General features: G+C 46.4%; 1 protein-coding gene across 3 annotated transcripts; it reads right to left on the reverse strand.

Annotated features, from left to right (window-relative positions):
- Positions 1 to 806: 806 nt before the first annotated feature.
- On the reverse strand, positions 807 to 14,425 carry RS1 (retinoschisin 1). Of its 3 annotated transcripts, XM_061364617.1 has the most exons (6): positions 13,763 to 14,425; positions 6,628 to 6,653; positions 6,228 to 6,333; positions 2,546 to 2,687; positions 2,225 to 2,420; positions 807 to 1,106 (listed from the first exon to the last, which is right to left on the reverse strand). In XM_061364617.1, the coding sequence occupies exons 1-6, from the start codon at positions 13,890 to 13,892 to the stop codon at positions 954 to 956; spliced, it is 753 nt and encodes a 250-aa protein (XP_061220601.1). In that variant the 5' UTR covers positions 13,893 to 14,425; the 3' UTR covers positions 807 to 953. The 3 variants fall into 3 exon arrangements, with proteins under 3 accessions (XP_061220601.1, XP_061220600.1, XP_061220599.1); XM_061364616.1 differs by lacking the exon at positions 13,763 to 14,425 and having other exon boundaries at positions 6,628 to 7,210; XM_061364615.1 differs by lacking the exon at positions 13,763 to 14,425 and having other exon boundaries at positions 6,228 to 7,210.
- Positions 14,426 to 18,453: the final 4,028 nt, after the last annotated feature.

Below are 18,453 nucleotides of genomic sequence, written 5' to 3' on the forward strand. Positions count from 1 at the left end.
CTGCATCAAAAGGAGTGTGACCAGCAGGTTGAAGGAGGTGATCCTGCCTCTCTACTCTGCTCTTGTGAGACCTCACTTGGATTACTGTATATAGTTCTGGTGTCTCCAACATAAGAAGGACATGGAGCTGATGGAGCAACTCCAGAGGGTGGCCACGAGGATGATCAGGTGACTGGAGCACCTCCCATATGAAGACAGGCTGAGAAAGTTGGGGCTGTTCAGCCTGGAGAAGAGAAGGCTGCGTGGAGACCTCATAGCAGCCTTCCAGTATCTGAAGGGGGCCTATAGGGATGCTGGGGATGGACTCTTCATTAGGGACTGTAGTGATAGGACAAGGGGTAACGGGTTAAAACTTAAACAGGGGAAGTTCAGGTTAGATATAAGGAAGAAGTTCTTTAGTGTGAGGGTGGTGAGGCACTGGAACAGGTTGCCCAGAGAAGTTGTAAATGTTCTATCCCTGGTAATGTTCAAGGCCAGGTTGGAGAGAGTCTTGGATTGACATGGTCTAGTGTGAGGTGTCCCTGGCCATAGCAGGGGGTGTGGAACTACAGGATATTAAGGTCCTTTCTAACCCAAACCATTCTGTGATTCTGTAAGAAATTTTTTACAATGAGGGTGATAAAATACTGACACAGAGAGGTGGTGGATGCACTGTTGCTGGAGACAATCTAGTCCAGGCTGGATGTGGCTCTGGACAACCTGATCTAGTTGAAGATGTCCCTGCTTATTGCAGAGGGGTTGGACCAGATGACCTTTGAAGCTCCTTTCCAACTCAAACTGTTCTATGATTCTATGATCACCAGGCATGGTGTGAAACAACATTTTATTCAAGACAGCCCTTCTGTTTGCAAGCTGGGCATTCATACTGAAGGACTGTGGCCGCAGCCAGTGCCGATGCAAGGCAGATCGGCTACACAGGTGAACACCTATACATTTGCCCCAGGGGATGGTGCTCAGCCGCACTTGCCCAGGCACTCAAGGAGCTCCATACGGATAGCAATGCGCACATGCCAGCCCAGTGGGATGAGGCGGATGTAGCGAGCCACAATGGGCGGCCGCAGCAGGTTCTGCACTGAGGACGAGCGGTCCGAATTGCCATAGAAAACCTGTGGAGAGAGGTATGGGCAGGTGGTTAGGGGGCTGAAAATCCTGCCCCATGAGTGTGGGGTGCTTGTGCAGAGCAGAGAAGGAGGAGTCTCCCTCTCCTTCACCCCCAAAATTAAAGACTAAAAAGAGCCAGGTGCAGAAAACTTGTCACACAGGGTTTTCTGAGTAAGTCACTTTCCCCCTGTTGTTTCTACACTTTTTATGGTTAGGCTGGACTTAATCTCACTCCATTCTCTCTCAATTGCCTTCCCGTAGCAAGGCACTGCATGTTTGGAGTGAGTATGGTTGGCCTTGGCTGTTTGCATTTCATGAGCAGGGATCCCAGACACACTGATTAAGACAAAAAATGTATTTGGGGGCCTTTTTCCTCTGCTTGGCCATACTGCCACATCTCCTCCTGCCAAGACCTGTTTTCAGGGAAAGCTCAGCATCTCCCCAGGCCTACAGGAACTAGTACTTCAGCAAAGCCACCAGGGCCTCCCATGCTGGGATGGGGCAATCCCCACAGATGGATACTGAGGATGGCTAGGAGGCAGCAGCTGTAGCATCCCCCAGCCCAGGTGGGATGCAGATGTACAACAGGCACCACTGTACCATCTCCCCAGTGCAATTTTGCTTCAAACCAATCCCTCAGTGCAGCATGACAGTAGTTTAGTGGGTTGTGACTTAACCAGCTGTAGATTTTGTCTCAGGGTTTTTTCTGCATTGTCATCATGCAATAGCCCTGAACTTATGGCAGAAGGAGCCCCCAGTTTGCAGTGCTTAGGCATGGCTGGGGTTCTGTGGCTGCAGCCAAGAAAGAGGTTCCACCATGGAGGTGCTACCTCCCCTGTCAGCTAATGCCTCCAAGCTTAATGTGGAGTCCCCTGTTATCATTAGAAAATATTTAAAATTCATTCCGTCCATCTGTGGCTGGTCAGTGTGGAACTCACCCTCACCACATGGGAGGATGCCCTAACTCTGCTGCCTCTGGACTTGCAGTGGGCACCAGGCCACATCCACCCTGCTCCTCCCACAGAACCTCCCTCTAGTGGCACCACCCCAGGAGGACCCGATTTGTTCATGTCACCAAATAGGCCACCCCTGCACCAGTGGCCAAAGTGTGAAGTTCACCAACCCGGTTGTTGCCGGTCTGGTCCTTGTAGTAAACCCAGTTGAGGTTTTCGTCGGTGCGGTACTGCATGCTGTACTTGGTCATCCACTCATCGGCATCGCAGCGCCCCTGCGTGAGGATCCCTGAGATCACCTTCACCTCTTTCAGGTCGATCTGCAGCCACTGGCTGTTGTCCTGGTACTTTGAGAGCCACGCACACCTGGGGGGACATCACTGGACCCAATACATCTGCCACCACTGCCCTCCTAGGCAGGCCCTCCTGTTCCCACACAGACAAGGGTCCCTGGTCCATGGGGCCCCCTGGGGTGGCATTTCTGGACTCACCCAAAGCCTTGACCATTGAGGCGGGCCTTGTTGGCTGTCCAGGAGGAGTACCAGCCCGTGTACTGTTCAGGGTTGGAGCAGCTTATCTGGTCTGGGGTGACAGCGCCAGACTCAAAGCCCAGGGGCTTGTGGTAGGGGCACTCTGCAAAGCAAAGGAAAAAAATACCTTAAGGGTGTCTTTGTTCCCTGGGTGTGTTTGTACATGTGTTGTCAACACCTTCTGTGGTTTCACTGCTCCCTCTTCTCCTTGGCCAGGATGGTGAGGATGCTCTCAGACCCAGACTACAAACCCTGCAGTATTTGCTGCGCAGGGCCACGGTGTCTTCATTTTTAACTCCAGTGTGAATTTCGAACTCTTATCTCTCTATCAAACTTATTAAACCTGTGCTGCCTGCAGCATTTTGAAGGAAAGGTTTTATTCAGATGTTGCAGTCCAAATTTCCTTCTTGCAAGCATGTGGAAGCAGATCCAGACTGGGATCCATTGACCTGAATCCAGCCTCCAGGTTGCCAGTCTCTGCCTGGTTCTTGGAGAAATGTCTTTTCTTACTGGGCTTTATCTCCCGCTCCTCCTCACTAACCTGATTTATGGCCATGCCTGCATGGCAAAATTGCTGAGTCTGCTCTGATCATCCCTCAGATCTTCTGCACTTTCTGCTACGGGGACTGTCTTTGTATCTGGAAAAAGTAATCTTGTGGAAAACCTGTGGATACTCTGGTGCCAGTGAGATTTCATGCTTGGCCCTGCTGAAGGCTTAAGGATCTCCATTTGAGGTTTTGCCTTCCAATCTTCAGGCTACCAAACCTGATCCCACAGCTGTCTTCCACCACAGTGAGAAGTTCAGCAAGACTCTGCTGGCTGCAAAACCCCTAGGGGTGGAAATATTCATTCACTATTAAAAAATTTCTGTGGTGGGTCACCACAGAGTGCTCTGGAAGGCAAGCCTTTAGTCATGCTGCCATGCAGAGCACCTACATGCTGCCTGAACATAGTTGTGAGATTTGTCTGATACAAATGGCAGACATGCAGGGAGCATCAGTGGGCACCCAGGGCTTGGCACGACTGCAGCTTCCCTGGTTCAATGGCCCAGTACTGCAGCCATGCAGTCGATGTCTCATTAGCAAGCTCCACTATGTCCATATCCTATGCATCAATAACTCATTAACATATCTTACTCAGTCACTACCTCATTAACATGTTTTTCCCCATGGAAGAACATAGCTGCTGTCCCACTTTCCTCCAGGCATGGAAACATCATGCTTTTCCACCATGTTAAAACCCTTGCTGGGCTGGGGTGGCCCTGTGTTGTTTACTACTCGGCAGGCTTATCTCAAACTTTACTTTTAGCAATACTAATCCTCTGACCACACAACTGTAATGCAATTAGCAGGTCACCTTCTGGCATGTCCAGCTGCCCCATGCGCACAGACACACAAAACAGATGCCTGCTGCCCTCTTGGCCAAACCGGCTGAGCAATTTAATGGTGTTACTGCAAACCTGGAGAAAACTCATGGAGTGGTTGTGAGGCCAGCTGCTCCTCCCCAGCCCTGCCAGAGACAACTTGGCAGTACATCAGCACCGCTGCTCTGCAAAGCATCACCAGGCACAGAGGTGTGAGGCCTCACCACTATGGCTGGGCTGGGGAGAGAGACAAGCTGGGAGATACAGTGAGGAGATTAATTATTCAGAAGAACAGCCTTTATGAGTCAAGGAAGATACCTTCATTACTCAGCTACATATTGCTAATGTGTGAGAGCACCCCTCACAACTAGCCAGGCCAAGAAACCTAGAGCTGCTCCTCTCACATGTGTCCCTCAGCCATGGAGAGATCAACCAAACCTGCCATGTCTCCTCTCTTCCTTCCCTTTCAAAGAACAAAGTTTTAAAATGAAAGCAGGTAGGTTTATATTGGACATAGAGAAAAAACATTTTTGTGACACTGTTGGTGAGCCACTGGAGCAGGCTGCCTAGAGAAGTTTTGGATTCCCCATCACTAAAATTACGCGAGGTCAGGTTTGTCTTTGCCAAAGGGCAGTGGGCTCATTGATGGTCCTATGACAAAGAAGAGTTGTGGTAGCCACTACTTTGAAGGAGCAGTGAGCCCAGGAGGGCTGTACCAGCTCAGGCTCATGTTTGGGGTAGTGCATATGGGTTTCTTGCATAAGACACTGGAGGAAACTCTCACAATAGGACATATAAAGTGTCATTTCTGGAACTCCTGTAAGTGATTCTTCTGCATCACAAGTGCTGTCTACAGAAAATGCCTTTTTCCTTTTCAGACCTACCCCAGCAGGCAGCCTTACGGAGATAACAGCTGCAGAAACCAGAATGACAGTGTAAGAAGCCATAACTCTTTACTGGGGGTGTTTGGGGCTGCTCTGCTCTGGGGGCAAGACACCACCCATGCACAGTGGTTGAATCCTCCCCCTTGTAGTTTCTCCAGACAGTGAAGAAGCCTGTGGGCAATGTTCAAGCTGGTTGAGCCCCAGGCAGATGTGGCCTCCACAGGAGCAGGATGCACAGAGGGAGAGCTCAGGGAAAGCAGATGGGCCGACCAGGATGACTGGAAAGCCTCTGTGCTTGTCAGCTCCCTCACACTGTAGGAGGGAAACCTTCAGGTCCAGCAGAAGCATTGGATAGAAACAACTGGGGGTTTTCACATCACATTTCTGTTTATAGCAAGCTCTGCCAATGGTGTCATATCTTCTTGTCAGTACATGTTTTATTTGCTTTCTAGTCTGTCCTGACTTCCACTGAGAGCTATTCCAAGATAATTCACTTAACCTCCTCCTCCTCCAGGGCAGCCATGACACTGAGCACTGGGGTGATCTTTCCCCTGCGTGTCTCTCCTGGAGTAATGGGGCAGCATAACATACCTCAAGTAGTTGCATAGCCTCTTGCAGGAGCGGGGAGGAAGTGGTTGCTAGTGGGCATGAGGCAGTGGCATGGCATGCCACCCAGCTGCAGCTGGGATGAACACATCAGTGTGACAGAGGCACAAATTAAGAGTGCAGTTTCTGTGGAACACATGAGCTAAACTTGAAGGTGAGTTGGGCACTGATAAGACCTTGCTGGGATAACAGCAGGAAAAAATGTGGCAGAGAGTAACAAAGATAAGAGCTTGCTCAGAAACCTGTAAAACATTATCTATGAGGAGTAGTTGAAGGAGCTGGGCAGAGGCAGCCTGGAGAAAACTCAAAAAAACCCCCACATTTGTGGTCTTTTACTGTATAAAAATATGCTGCAAAGAAAGAAGAAGCTGTTTTTCTTGACCCTTGGAAAGAGGACACAAAGTACCAGGCTAAACTTCAGCAAGGGAAGATGAGCCCAGATGGTACAAAAGGTTTCTTACAGTATACTGTGTTAGTTGCCCCAGGCAGTTTCCCACACCGGTGTGGAGGGCTGTAGGACAGGGCAGGCAAGGACCCACTGGCACCCACCAGCCTGGGCCACCCTGGATGATCTCCCAAGGTCCACACGTGACCTCTGCTGCTACTGTCCCTCTGCCTGATGATGCAGGGTCACCCTGCACCTCCCACTGGTACAGCTCCCCTGGCCCCACCAGCAGCAGGGATTGGCACAAGTACCAATAATGTGCCACCTCTGCACTGCAGGTGCATTACGGGGGGAGCTGCTGAAGATCACCAGACAGACATGGCTAAAAGAGCACTGGCCCCTTACCTGGCATGCACTCTAAGCTGTTGGTCCTGCTGGACCACACCGAGTTAGGACCTCCTTGACAGTCACATTTGCAAGCCTTGCTGTGCCACAGCTCCAGTCTCTCATCCTTAACGGAAGGTAAAAACCAGTAATAAATCAACATAGTCATCAACAACAGTGACATGAGATAAATCTGAGTACTGAAGCACCCATCCAGGCTGCTGTACCTTCTCTGAGCCCCATCCTTCATTTCAGCCTGGCATGAAACATGGGATGACTGCCCCTTGGATTCAGAAGTGGGAGTATGTGCCTGGGCTTGGAGGCCCAGGTGCCATCCCTCCTTCTGACCTGAGGCACCCGAACTGGGCAATGCCAAACCCTCAGCATTTGCCCAGCAGCCAAACGAGACAGAGACTCTTACCTCTCCTGGAGAAAGGGCCATGGCAGCTGCAGCAGCAGGCATGGAAGGAAGAATAGAGAGATCAGAAATGAAAAGGCTGCAAGAAAATGTTAGGAAATGCAATGAACATTTACTCCTGAGCTGGGGACAAGTAAAGTGAGGAAGGACTGGCAAATCTAGTGCTTCCCAAGTTAACTGCAGGGGAAAGCAAGAGAACATGGGCAAGAACAGAGCACTGTGTGTGCCTGTGTGGGTCCTACTCTTTCACTGTGTTTTCTTTTTGACACTTTTGGCATCTCCTTTTTCTGACCAGATACACCTGAAACATCCTGAGGACAAACCCAAGCCAGCTCCCTCAGCTTCTGCTTTACAGCTGATTTTGTCCCTATCCCTTTTTGCCATCTTTCTGCCTCACAGTTTCCCTTTCCTATTGTGCCCTGTGTGAGCTAGTGAGCCCCAAAGGTGAAATCCCAGCCTGGTGCCACTGCAAATCACCAGTGCCTTTGGAGGAGATGGGACACCCCGCAAGGTGTCTGGCCTGAGAACACTCCCTCTGGATGGGATAGAGGAAAATGAAATGTAAATAGGTCTCTCCAATCCATCTTACATAGAAGACTCCTTTTCTTTTCTTTTTTTTTTTTCTCTTTATTTTTTTTTTCTTAAAAAAACCCAGTTGTGGCTGTAGAGGAAGAGCCACAAGAGATTTTTGTAGCATCTGACCTGGTTTATCTCCTGCCTGTCACTGAGCAATGGCTTTTTCTAGTGCAGTTCAAAGCAGGCTACATTAATAGCCCTTGGACCACCAGTATAGTGCCCAGTCAACTATGAAAACAAAATAATTTTAAAAAATAGTCCCATGGCTGCTGATAACTCATTAACACAAGTCAGATGTCAAACAGCATATATTCAACGCCAGTAGGCAATCTGCAAGCCACTAAGGACCAAGCTACTGAGCAGGCAAAAACTTGTATGCAAGAGCCATTTGAAACCCCTCATCCAAGCAGAGGTTTTGTGAATACAGAAAGAGGACCTTTCCACCAAATGAATTAGACTCTGAATTATTCACTAAAATCTAGTTATGATTTATTCATTCATACACTGTCTATTTGCTGAGCCTAGGAAGCTCCAACTTGGAGCTGGGAATTTACATCTCATATTTCTATAGCAAGTTTCATCTCAAAAGACTCACAGACACTGTGCAATTATAATCATCTGAAATATAAACTATATACAAAGCTCTTTTTATTACTGAAATGCAACAGCTCCTTGCATGTGACACTAATGCTGAATGTATAAAGAGTCTGAAAGAAAGACCCCAGCAAAGAACAAAATTATAAAGAAATTTAAAAAGGAAAATCCCTTCTTGAACACAGAGATGGTTCCCTTTGCTTCAGTGTCCCAGTGCAGCATTTCTGGCATCAGGAATTCACTGCGTTAACCCAAGGCATCAGCCCTGGGAGTAAGAAGCAAACATCAATCTACAATAAAAAGATGTGGCTTTTAGTGGGGCCCAAGAGGGAGGCAGGAGGCACCCAGATACTATCAAGCTCAGCAGGAAGTCGTGAATGCACGTCTCCAAACCTGGCCTCTTGGAAAGTGTAAGCTGGGGGCCACGCACAACGCCGCACTTCACCCTCCCCAGTACAGATGTCACCCAGTCAAGACCTGTGATCCATTGTGCAACAAGAAAACCAAAGCAGAGCTGCAAGCGCAAGGCCATGTAGCACATTGTCACCTCAATGCTGTGCCACACAGGGCAAAGCAGGTCGACTTAAACCAGAGGGAAGGTGGCCTAAGTTAACACTGCCTGTCATAGATCAATACAATACAAATACAACACAACACAAACCAGGACTTGATCACCTATCAAAACAGTGCAGTGCCTCTCCTGCCTGATGGATGCTCTGTTTGACAATGATGCTGGAGTGGCACTGGCACCAGGGGCATGAGATGCAGATTTTCAGGTGCCTCTCCTGTCCCTCCAACCCATGGCACCCCAGCCACCACAGCCTGCCATGCATCCCTACTGCCCAGCAGTCACCAAGTAGGTCTGAGTTTGAGGGCTGCAGAGTTGGCTCCTTCGGTGTGCAGGCACTCAATTTTCATTTAGACATGTGATTCAGAGGTCAACTTTGCCTTTTTGAGCTAGAAGAGGTTAACTGCTGAGGGCTCACTCCCACAAATGCCTCAGCTGTCCAGCAGCTGCAGCGTGAGGCCTGGGGAAGCAGCAGGCTTGTCTTGGGATAAGCACAACAGTCCTTCCTGAGCAACATGGCCTGATAACCCCTGGCATCAGGAGATGAAAGGAGAGGAAAAAGATGCCCTTGCCTGCAGTCGGACAGAAAAAGTAGTAATTGATATATTGGTGTGTTTACAGCTGTGACGGGTCCTGTCCTACAAAGGAAATGAAGAGGAAAGCTGACTGCCAATAGTCTAAAAATGTGATGGCCAGCATGCTTTTATAGTGAGCATGTTTGCCTTCAAGGAAGGTTACAAAGATAATTGGTAATTGTAGGTCAGGCAGAACGAATTGTTGCAATTCATGGGAGAGTCGTAAGTCCTGCACGGTCACCAGGGGCTGTTGTTTTAAAAGCACAAGATTAAAAAACCCCAAAACATTATAAAGGAAAAAGCCCTATTAACAGACCCCCTCTCTCCTGGACATTCAGCAAACCATCAGTTCAGTGAAATAAATTATAATCTGTGCAAGTCTGTGAGAGGCAGGAAGATAAGGCATATACCTTTCCTGTCCCTCCATCCCGTCCTGCAGCATGGCATGTGCAATGCACTGCCATGCAAAAATGCCATCTCATAGTGCGGAATTGGGGGACAGGAGCTTGGGAAAGCACCAAGGGATGATTTTGTGCCTGATGGGAATGGGCTGAAGCATGGGCCCTGGGATAGCCCTGCTTGGCACGTGATGCTGAGCAGGATGGAGGGGAGAGATACCCCACAGACTGGGCCAGGTCTGGGAGAGAAGGAAAAGAGATGGCAGAGGCAGTCCTGGAATGCTGGGTGGAGAGGACAGAGGTTTCCTGAGGTGGAAGTGGGATAAAGCAGCAGCTACAACTTGGGGCTAGCTGGGGAATGGAAGGGGCAAGCAGTAGCATGGAAGCTCAGCTGCTGGCATTTTAATGACAGGAACAGGTAACTGTTCCCCAGAAAATTTGTGGTCATTAACAACATAGTTAAACAGAGAAAGAAAGGAGGAAGGTAAGTGTGCGAAGAAGTAACACCAACAAAGGCAGAGTACACTTCAGAGAATCACGGAATCATAGAATGGTTTGGGTTGGCAGGGGCCCTAAAGATCAGCCAGTTCCAAACACCCCTGCCATGGGCAGGGACACCTTCCACTAAACCAGATTGATCAAAGCTCCATCCAGCCTGGCCTTGAACACTGCCAGGGATGGGGCATCCAATAAGCCAATAAGGCATTTTGGTAACATCAACTCTGAGAAATAATATTGCACATCCTGCCCACAGGGCCATGACAGCAAGCCATCCTTTTTTAGGGTGCCTAGAATTAATGACAGATGTGCAAGCATGAGAAAGCACATTTAAAATAAAACAGAGAAATAAAATATAACACAGAATAAACGTCAGTCACTTGATTTGCCGGAGTATGTTCACATAAACCTGGCCATTGCAGATAAAGTATGTGGAAAATGTTAATGATTTTATTTCTTGACTTTACAATTTAGGTGGTCTAAAAGCTTAATCTGGAAAATAGTTAATTTTGTCTTTCATCTCTGCAAGCATCAACTCAGTTTAACAGAGCTCAGAAAGATGAGCAAAATTATTTCCTCTCCTCCTAGTGAAGAGCACTCCCTCAACACGCATCCCTTTCCTAGCGTGGTGGCTCCTAGATGCATAGCTAGTCAACTGCTTCCCTTCTGCACATAGGGCAGGGGAAAGGAAAAAACACTTAAAAAAGAGAAAAATTGACTGGAGACCTGAAAAAGGGGTGAGTGGAATGAATGGCACTGGTTTTAACACATTTTCTGAGAGGCACACCACTTCGAGTCCCTGTTTTCCTTGAGCACCACATTAGAGAGCATCAGGAAGCAGAGCTAGGTAGAGCACAGGGGTTTGAGATACTGAAAAAAGCACTGTGGTATCTCTGTGTCCACTGGGTGCTAGTTTGTGGGTTGTTATATTATTAACCTCAGCTATTTTTACATCCCAGCCCTGGGAATTGTGCCAGGCAAGTATGGTGACTCACATCAGGCTGCACCAGCCTCGAGCATGGTGCATTTGGGGAAGCTCCCGCATCCCAGGCCACAATCATATGTGGCACTTCCCTCATTAGTCTTGCCCCTGTGCCAGAGGTGATGGGACAGCTGTGGCCAGTCCTCAGGTCTCCTTGGCAGGCTAACCTCCTCACCGTCATTTGGTGGTTGCTCGTTTGTTTTCCCCTCAGGGTTTTTTTCAGTGGCCATGCTAAGCAGGATCCATACTCAGCTGAGCAAACAGTGCCTTTACTTGTAAAACGTGCAGGCTTTAAATGGTCCTTGTGAGCTAAGCTGGCAGGCAGAGACCATCAGGGCACATGCAGATCTATGTCCACCAGGTTTTGGAAGTCAGGCTGTCCTGGTGAAAGCAGGCTGTTCAGCCTTGGACTCTCACCACCTAAAGCCTTTCTGTAGATGGTATTTTGGCCCTGGCAACCCCCCGGAAGGCAACAGGACCAGCACCAATGCCAGCCTGCACAAGGGAGAAGGGCTCATATTTCATTAAGCTCCTCTCTCCTGCTTTAATACAGCTTCTGCTTTCCTCATTCCTTTTGTGGGGATTTTCTCATGGTTTTATTATTTTCATTTCCATTTCATTTTCTTTATTTAAACGATTTGTATTTGGTATCCATTTTCATTCATTTGTATTTTGTCTCTCATAATATGGCATTTATCTGAAAATTATAAAAACCATATTTAAATAAGGACAATTATACCTATTTAATTAATATTAATTTCTCTTTTATGCCAGCTGTCTCCATAATGTTTCCACATTTTTTTATGTTGTGAAGATATGTGAAAAAACCCCAAAATGTTAAAAAATAAATCAACCTTTTACACTTTTCTTCTTAAGAGATGTGTAATTTATTTATTTAATTTTTTCCCCCAAAAGCGTTCCTTTGAAAACTTTTGGCAATTTCTGATCTTATTGACATGTTTGCTCCTTCCTGCTTAGAGCTTAGAGCTATGTAGAACATTGCCTGCATAATAATTTCATTAGATTTAATGATTATGCCAAAGGGCAACACTGAAGATGCTATTTACTGTGATCTGAGGAGGGTTTGGGCCTTTGGTTTTGATTTTTGTGGGGAAAAAAAAAATAATTCTTTTCAACTGCTGAGACGTGCTTATTTCCCAATGTGTAGTGAGCATGGCTGGAATAATGCAGCACAGGCATGTCACATTCAATGTGCTAAAAGCGTATTCATGTCAACCTAGGGCTCAGGGTGCTCCCCCTCACCATATGGAGGGGCCCCGGCAGCTGCTGTGGCTCACGTCGCAGGAGCCTGCCTGCTGCACCATATGCTACTGCTGCTGCTGTGATGGTGTCGCCAGCGAACACAAGCCCAGCCAAGGTGTGGGGGGTGCTCCTCTAAGCCACTTCTTCTGCCAGGGAAAATAAGTTAAGGAGCTTATCATGGCCTCAGCACACATGGCTTAGGGGATTGTCCTAGCAGCACATGCTCCATGGGAGGAGAGGCAGCAGTGTGAGGTGAACCAGGGCAAAGCACCACTTGCTCTTTATCCAGAAGAGGGCATATGGACCACAAAGCAGAGAAAGCCAGTAAACTAACAAAACCAGTGAATTAAGAAAATAAATTCAATACCAAAGGAGCGATGCCTGGAAAGAGATCATACAAGTAATTTTTCACTGCAGGCTTTCAAAAAATATCCTGATGTGTGGGTGTCTATTTAAAGCAAGCTGTGTCTGGGATAAAGAGCAAGGTAGGAACTCATTCCAAGGACTAATTGCAGGTTATGCTATGCACTGGGAAAAAAAGCTGGAGTCCAGGTAAAAAAACAGCCCTCCAAGAGGCTCAGTTACCAGTAACCTTCCCAGGTGAAACAAAGGAGAGCAAGAGATAAGGTATGAGGAGAACACACAAATATATGCTGGGAGATTAAAAAGCACTAGTAATTAGAGCGGGGTACAGCCAAACATAAAAGGATGATGTGAAGGCATGGCTATTTGGAAAAACTTTCCTATCCATGAAATGTGGTAGACCAAAATATTCAATGTAAAGAAAGAAGCATAGAAAAAACTAGACAAAGCAAAAGACTGATAATTCAACATTCATGGGGGGGAAAACCTGGGTTAACTGATGTGTCCCCCATTCTGACAGATCATACTCTATTCACACATTAATGTTGATAGATAATGCCCAGCACCTAGCAAGAACAAACCTCAGCCTTGTTTAAGACAACAGCAGCTTTGTTATTGGCTTTGATGAAGACAGAATTAAACACAACCCACAAAAATTATCTCCTTGCTCCACAGCTGGGTTCCACAAAAGGCGACCATGACCCTGAATTTTCTGGCTGCTTCTAGCTCTGCTTTCATTGCTACTTTTCAGAAAAGAAAGTTTGAGAAAGCTTCAGAATTGATACTTTTCTTGACTTATGATTGCTTTTTGTTTCTAAAGTGCCTTTGGAAGTTTTTTCCAGGCCAATACACCTGAAAGAGGCTTTAAAGTCAGATCTCCATCAGCAATGTCTTGCTGGTAATGATCAGCTTTTCATTAATCAAGAGTTTTGATTAAGGAAGGACCAATCTTCCATATTATACTGTACCTCATTTTTCAAATCAGCATTATTATTTACACACTGGCTCAGCTGCACTACAATTTTCTTTGCAAATTCATATTTTGACAAATTATATGGCAAAGTTTTTACACTGCAATTATTTTGTGAAACAGTTTTACTGCTGAATATTCATAGAGCTGTAAGAACGCTGCTCACTCATATACATTAATTATGCATCTCCTCCACAATTTTGACTTTCCCCAAATTATTATGCCTCCATGAGAATTCAGAGAAGAGCTTTCTCTATACTCCACAGCCCCTGGTAGAAGAAGAAGCGTGGATGAGACAAGAAATACAAAGAGGGATGCCTGAAAGTGCCTTTCAGGAGGTAAAGTGCATACCTTTGTACAAGAAAAGAAGAGACAGCACGACGCTTCCCATCTTGAACCGCATCTTTTCCTTCCTCTTTTGAGAATAGCTCCTTAGCATGCTGCTAGGCTTACTGTGAAGGCATGAGATTAACTTAAGCATTGCCTAAGCACCTTACTCTCCATTCTCATAATTTTATCAAGTACTATCAAGCCAACCACAAAATTATTACTGTCAAGCTCAGTCATCTAGGATGTCGTGTAACAGTTTTTAAGAGGTAAAAAATAGTGAGGTACTGACACTCTGAGTACAAATCTGATTCCATATGCAGACATTTGTACAACTAAACAGAGACATGCCTACCCAGAAACCACATATATCCCCCTTAGAAATGTAGCTATCTAACCCTTATAAAATATATGTAATGTTGTGCTGGTTTTGGCTGGGGTAGAGTTGATTTTCTTCATGGCAGCCAGTATGGGGTTGTGTTTTGGACTTGTGCTGGAAACCATGTTGATAACTCAGGGATGTTCTAGCTATTGCTGAGCAGTGCTTACACAGAGACAAGGCCTTTTCTGCTTCTCATACCACCCTACCAGCAAGTAGGCTGAGGGTGAACAAGGTGCTGGGAGGGGACACAGCTGGGACGGCTGACCCCAGCTGACCAGAGGGACATTCCGTACCATATGGGATCATGCTCAACATATACAGCTGGGAAAAAAGAAGGAAGGGGGGGGATGTTTGGAGTGATGATGCTTGTCTTCCCAAGTCACCATTATCATGAAGGAGACCTGCTTTCCTGGGGATGGACATGCCTGACCATGGGAAACGGTGAATAAATTCCCTGGTTTCTTTGCTTGTGTGTGCATTTTTTGCTTTACCTGCTGAAGTGTCTTTATCTCAACCCACAAGTTTTATCACTTTTATGGTTCTCTCCCCCATCCCGCCAGGGGCAAGTGAGCAAGTGTCTGTGTGGGGCTGCATGGGGTTAAACCATGACAAGTGCATATTGTCTGTTGTATGTAGTATGTATTCATTATCTTCCATGCCAATTATTTACCTCTACACTATCAATGCCTTTCCTAATAATAGCTGTAGAAATCTGCCCTGACCTTAATGCTCTTTCAGTCACCTAATAGCAAGGGGTTGAAAACTGCAATTAGTAGATCAAATGGAAATTGCACATTTCAGTAGTTTACTTTCTGAGCTGTAAGAATCTAAAACCAAAAAAGTAAACCTCCCTTTGCTAACAGTTCTACCTATAGTACCCTCTAATCGGCTTATGTCAAAGAGAGTTATACATTTGATTTTAAAATGACTGAAAGATTCAAGACATAAACAGACTGCTAGTGATTCTGGTGGATCTTGCACCCATTCCTCCAATCTCTGTTAATTATGTGCAATTAGCAGTGACTTTTTAATGAAGGTTTTTGAAAGCAATTGCTTTTGAAGCAGCTTTCTGTGTTTCAGAAGACCTCAGACTGTATGCACACAGAATAAAGTGCTGCATAGATCATGTATGCTGCTGCTGAATTAAACTAGACCTGTGTGTAGTTTTCTGGTGTACATCCATTCAAAAAACACTGTGTAAACATGGATGCTGACTTTTTGGAAACAGTCTCCTGGGCAGGATTCATCTCACCTGCCTCTGGATACCTACATATTTGGAATGCTCTGTAAATGGGATGCCAGGGACAGCATCTCTCTGCAGATGCACCTCCAGCGCGGCATCCTGCCCTTGCCAGGGTGTGCGACATGACTGGGATGAATCTCCTGCCAAGGGGGCTTGCTGCTTTGCTCAGCCTTGAGCAGTTTAACTTGCTCAACCCAACAATTTTCCCACTTTAATCTACCCTCAAGAAGAGGACAGGCAGTCACAGGCAGACGCCTGAACAGACATGGACATCCTGCTTCTTGGACCTGGGCTAACTCACCCCAAACACTAGGGAACATCAGTGCATGGCAGGGTGAGTAAGCAGTGTGGCCACAGAGACAAAAATTTCCAGAGCTGCTGAAGACACTTGGATATCTATTCCCTCTTTGCATTGATGAGCACTTGGTATTTAAGTTCCATGGTCTTGAAAATCCCAGCTTAAAAATCTCTAAATACATTCATTCACATATCTCTTGGAAAACTAGATTAGAACTTCAGCCTCTCACCTCATGGTCACTGGGAGGCAGAGCTACCCACCCAAAGAGAAATCACCTACTGTATTCTAAAAAAGTGAAACCAACTTCTCTCCTACCACCCTAAGCATTTTAAAATCAGCCATGGGTTATGGTCAGCTCCACCTTTCAAATAGGTCTTGATTTTGTGTAAGAAATGTAATTGCTCAGGGATCATGCTCAGAAATAGCACAGCTGTTACCAAAGAACACTTCATCCAAAGGTACACTGTCAGGATTGGTGGCTCCCAGTTGTAAAACTCCCTCCCTACAAAAAAAAAAAAGTGCAATCTGTGTTTAAAAATGTGTCTGTAGCATTAAAAGAATGAACTGGCTCACAGGAAGAGTAGAAGAGCCTTTAATATATTAAAATATATTAAAACTCTACACAGTTCAGACCCTTTGTGTCTAATGGTGTTCATGGGCCTTCGTTTTAGTAACTGTAAAGAGCAAAACTGTGCTGCCACTGCAGACAACATTGCTAACTAATCATGTAGTTAATTCCTAGTGAGCATACAAATACTTTCAGGTACAGAAGACAGAAAACAATTTAAAGCCAGTACACAATATAGTACCAGATAGGGCTACACTTACCCTTTAAAAAAAATAAAATAAAATAAAATTGAAAAGGATAAAATTAGCCTGGCATTGATTATGGAACAAAACTATAGCTGGTACAAATGGTCCAAAGCAGGAAGGTTTGGTGATACCCACAGTGCTATGTAAAACAGAGGCAGGAACCGACTGGGTAGGTTCACTCTTGGCCACACATCTCCAGGTCCAGCTGGTGTCCCATTGGCTTTAAGACATTTTGGTATGTTTTCATGGTCCTCAGATATTTCGGTGTGTTTTCTTCCCCCATATTGTGGGAAATAATACAAAGGACACCCTGCACCACCGGAATGCTCTGAGTACATGAGTTTGAGTACAGCATGCATTTCCAGGGGCATGACATGAAGGCATGGGGGTTTGTAAGGGTGTGAACCCCCTGGGATGGCAGCAGGGGGAACAAATTGAGTGGAGACTGTTCAACACCCTGCCTGGGGATGCTCCCTGACATGTGTCCCTCTCCAGCTGGGTTAGGTGTCCTGAACCACAATTTTACCAGGAGTTTGCTAAGAATTAAACAGCATGGATGACTGGAGGCCAGTGTTCCAGTCCATACTTTGGCCTGGCTTTGTTAGCAGATAAAGATACATCTCACTACCATTTTGTGACACCGCCAGTATTGTATGCAGACTTAGTGCTTTCTGCCCATAGCTTTCTCCTTATGAGACATTAATTTGCTTCTGAGCATGGCAGTACCCATGAGCTCCCAAAACACATACATGGGAGTGGAGACCTTCCTGGCATTTGACTGACTGGCAGTGTGCACGTGTGCCCTCAGAGGGAAGCAGGTAAGAAAAGCACTAGTGTGAGAGAGAAGTGCAACTCCATGTAGTGGTTTTGTGCTTCTCCCAAAGTCAGACTGCCAGACAGCTAAATCAGAGCGGCACACACAGACTCACGCATCTGGGAGCTGAACACACGTGACATGCAGTGTCTCAGCACAAATGTGTGACTGGTGTGGTTTGGTTTTAGTACAGTTAGGGAATGTACAAAATACACATTTATACATGTACGTGTGAACCACAGAAGAAGGACAGTGTGAACCACAGAAGAAGGATACTGACGTGCTGAGAGCACGAATGCCAATGCTTTTCAGAGCTTGAGTCAAACCGGTAACTTGCCCACACCCCAGAGTGTTTCTTTAATAAGACCAAACACTGACAAAGGATTCATAGTTTTCTTATAATGATGATTAAGAGAAGTTTCAGCTAAGCTGATTTTTCTCTTTCATCTTTACGACGGGTAAATCACACCCTCCTGCTCTGATCAGCAGAGCTAAGGAACTTCCTCCTTCTGCAGAGGTGTTTTAGCCCCAGCACTCATCAGGGCTCCCACGCACAGACAAATGCCATGGCAGCATCCATGCCCAGAGGTTACCCTTTTCTAAAGGCTTGCATGTGCAAAATGAGACAACACGCAATAACTCAAACTGCTCCAAGGCAAGCTCAGATGGCTTCTTCTTTCTCAATTAATAAAATAAGCAATACACGCAATCCAGGGGAAAACAGTTTTTATCCTGTACTCAAACACTTCTCCGAGCACAGAGGTGAAAGCAACAGTGAAACAGTGAAAACTCCAGTCTGCCCTGGAGAAAACTCTCCTTGGGGATGCGTTCAGCTGCAGCCTTCACTGCCATGTGGATGCTCGCACACCCTGCCTGGGAGGAGGCACAGGCTCCTCCCGTCTGCCTCCAAGGCTGCCTCTGGTCTCTGTAGTCCCCCTGGTTACCCAGCCCAGGGACCATACCAAGACCATGCTGTCAAGAAAAGACTCCTCTTTTGCTTCCGAGGATGAAGCCTCTGACCTGTGGCAAGGAGAGGCCCCATCTGCACCTTTCTGCAGCAGCCAGCCCCGGCCTAAGCTGCAACAGTGAGAAGGGGTCCATGGGAAGATGCAAAATGGCCCCCAAGAGCTCCTGTATCAGGCAGACTTAAAAGAAGGGGTAACAG

Source organism: Neopsephotus bourkii, unplaced genomic scaffold, assembly GCF_033783945.1.
Source record: "Neopsephotus bourkii isolate Nb327-2 ecotype Australia unplaced genomic scaffold, CSIRO-AGI_Nbou_v1 NB_1234, whole genome shotgun sequence".
Lineage (NCBI taxonomy): Eukaryota > Metazoa > Chordata > Aves > Psittaciformes > Psittacidae > Neopsephotus > Neopsephotus bourkii.

Bases quoted from the DNA above. Each gene is read 5' to 3' on its own strand.
- RS1 (XM_061364615.1), bottom strand. From the start codon at position 6,825: ATGTTCTCTTGCTTTCCCCTGCAGTTAACTTGGGAAGCACTAGATTTG. The intron at 2,688-6,227 runs GTAAGGGGCCAG...TTTGCTTTGCAG, and splicing joins CAGCTTAGAGTGCATGCCAG to AGTGCCCCTACCACAAGCCC. The intron at 2,421-2,545 runs GTGAGTCCAGAA...ATGTCCCCCCAG, and splicing joins CTCAATGGTCAAGGCTTTGG to GTGTGCGTGGCTCTCAAAGT.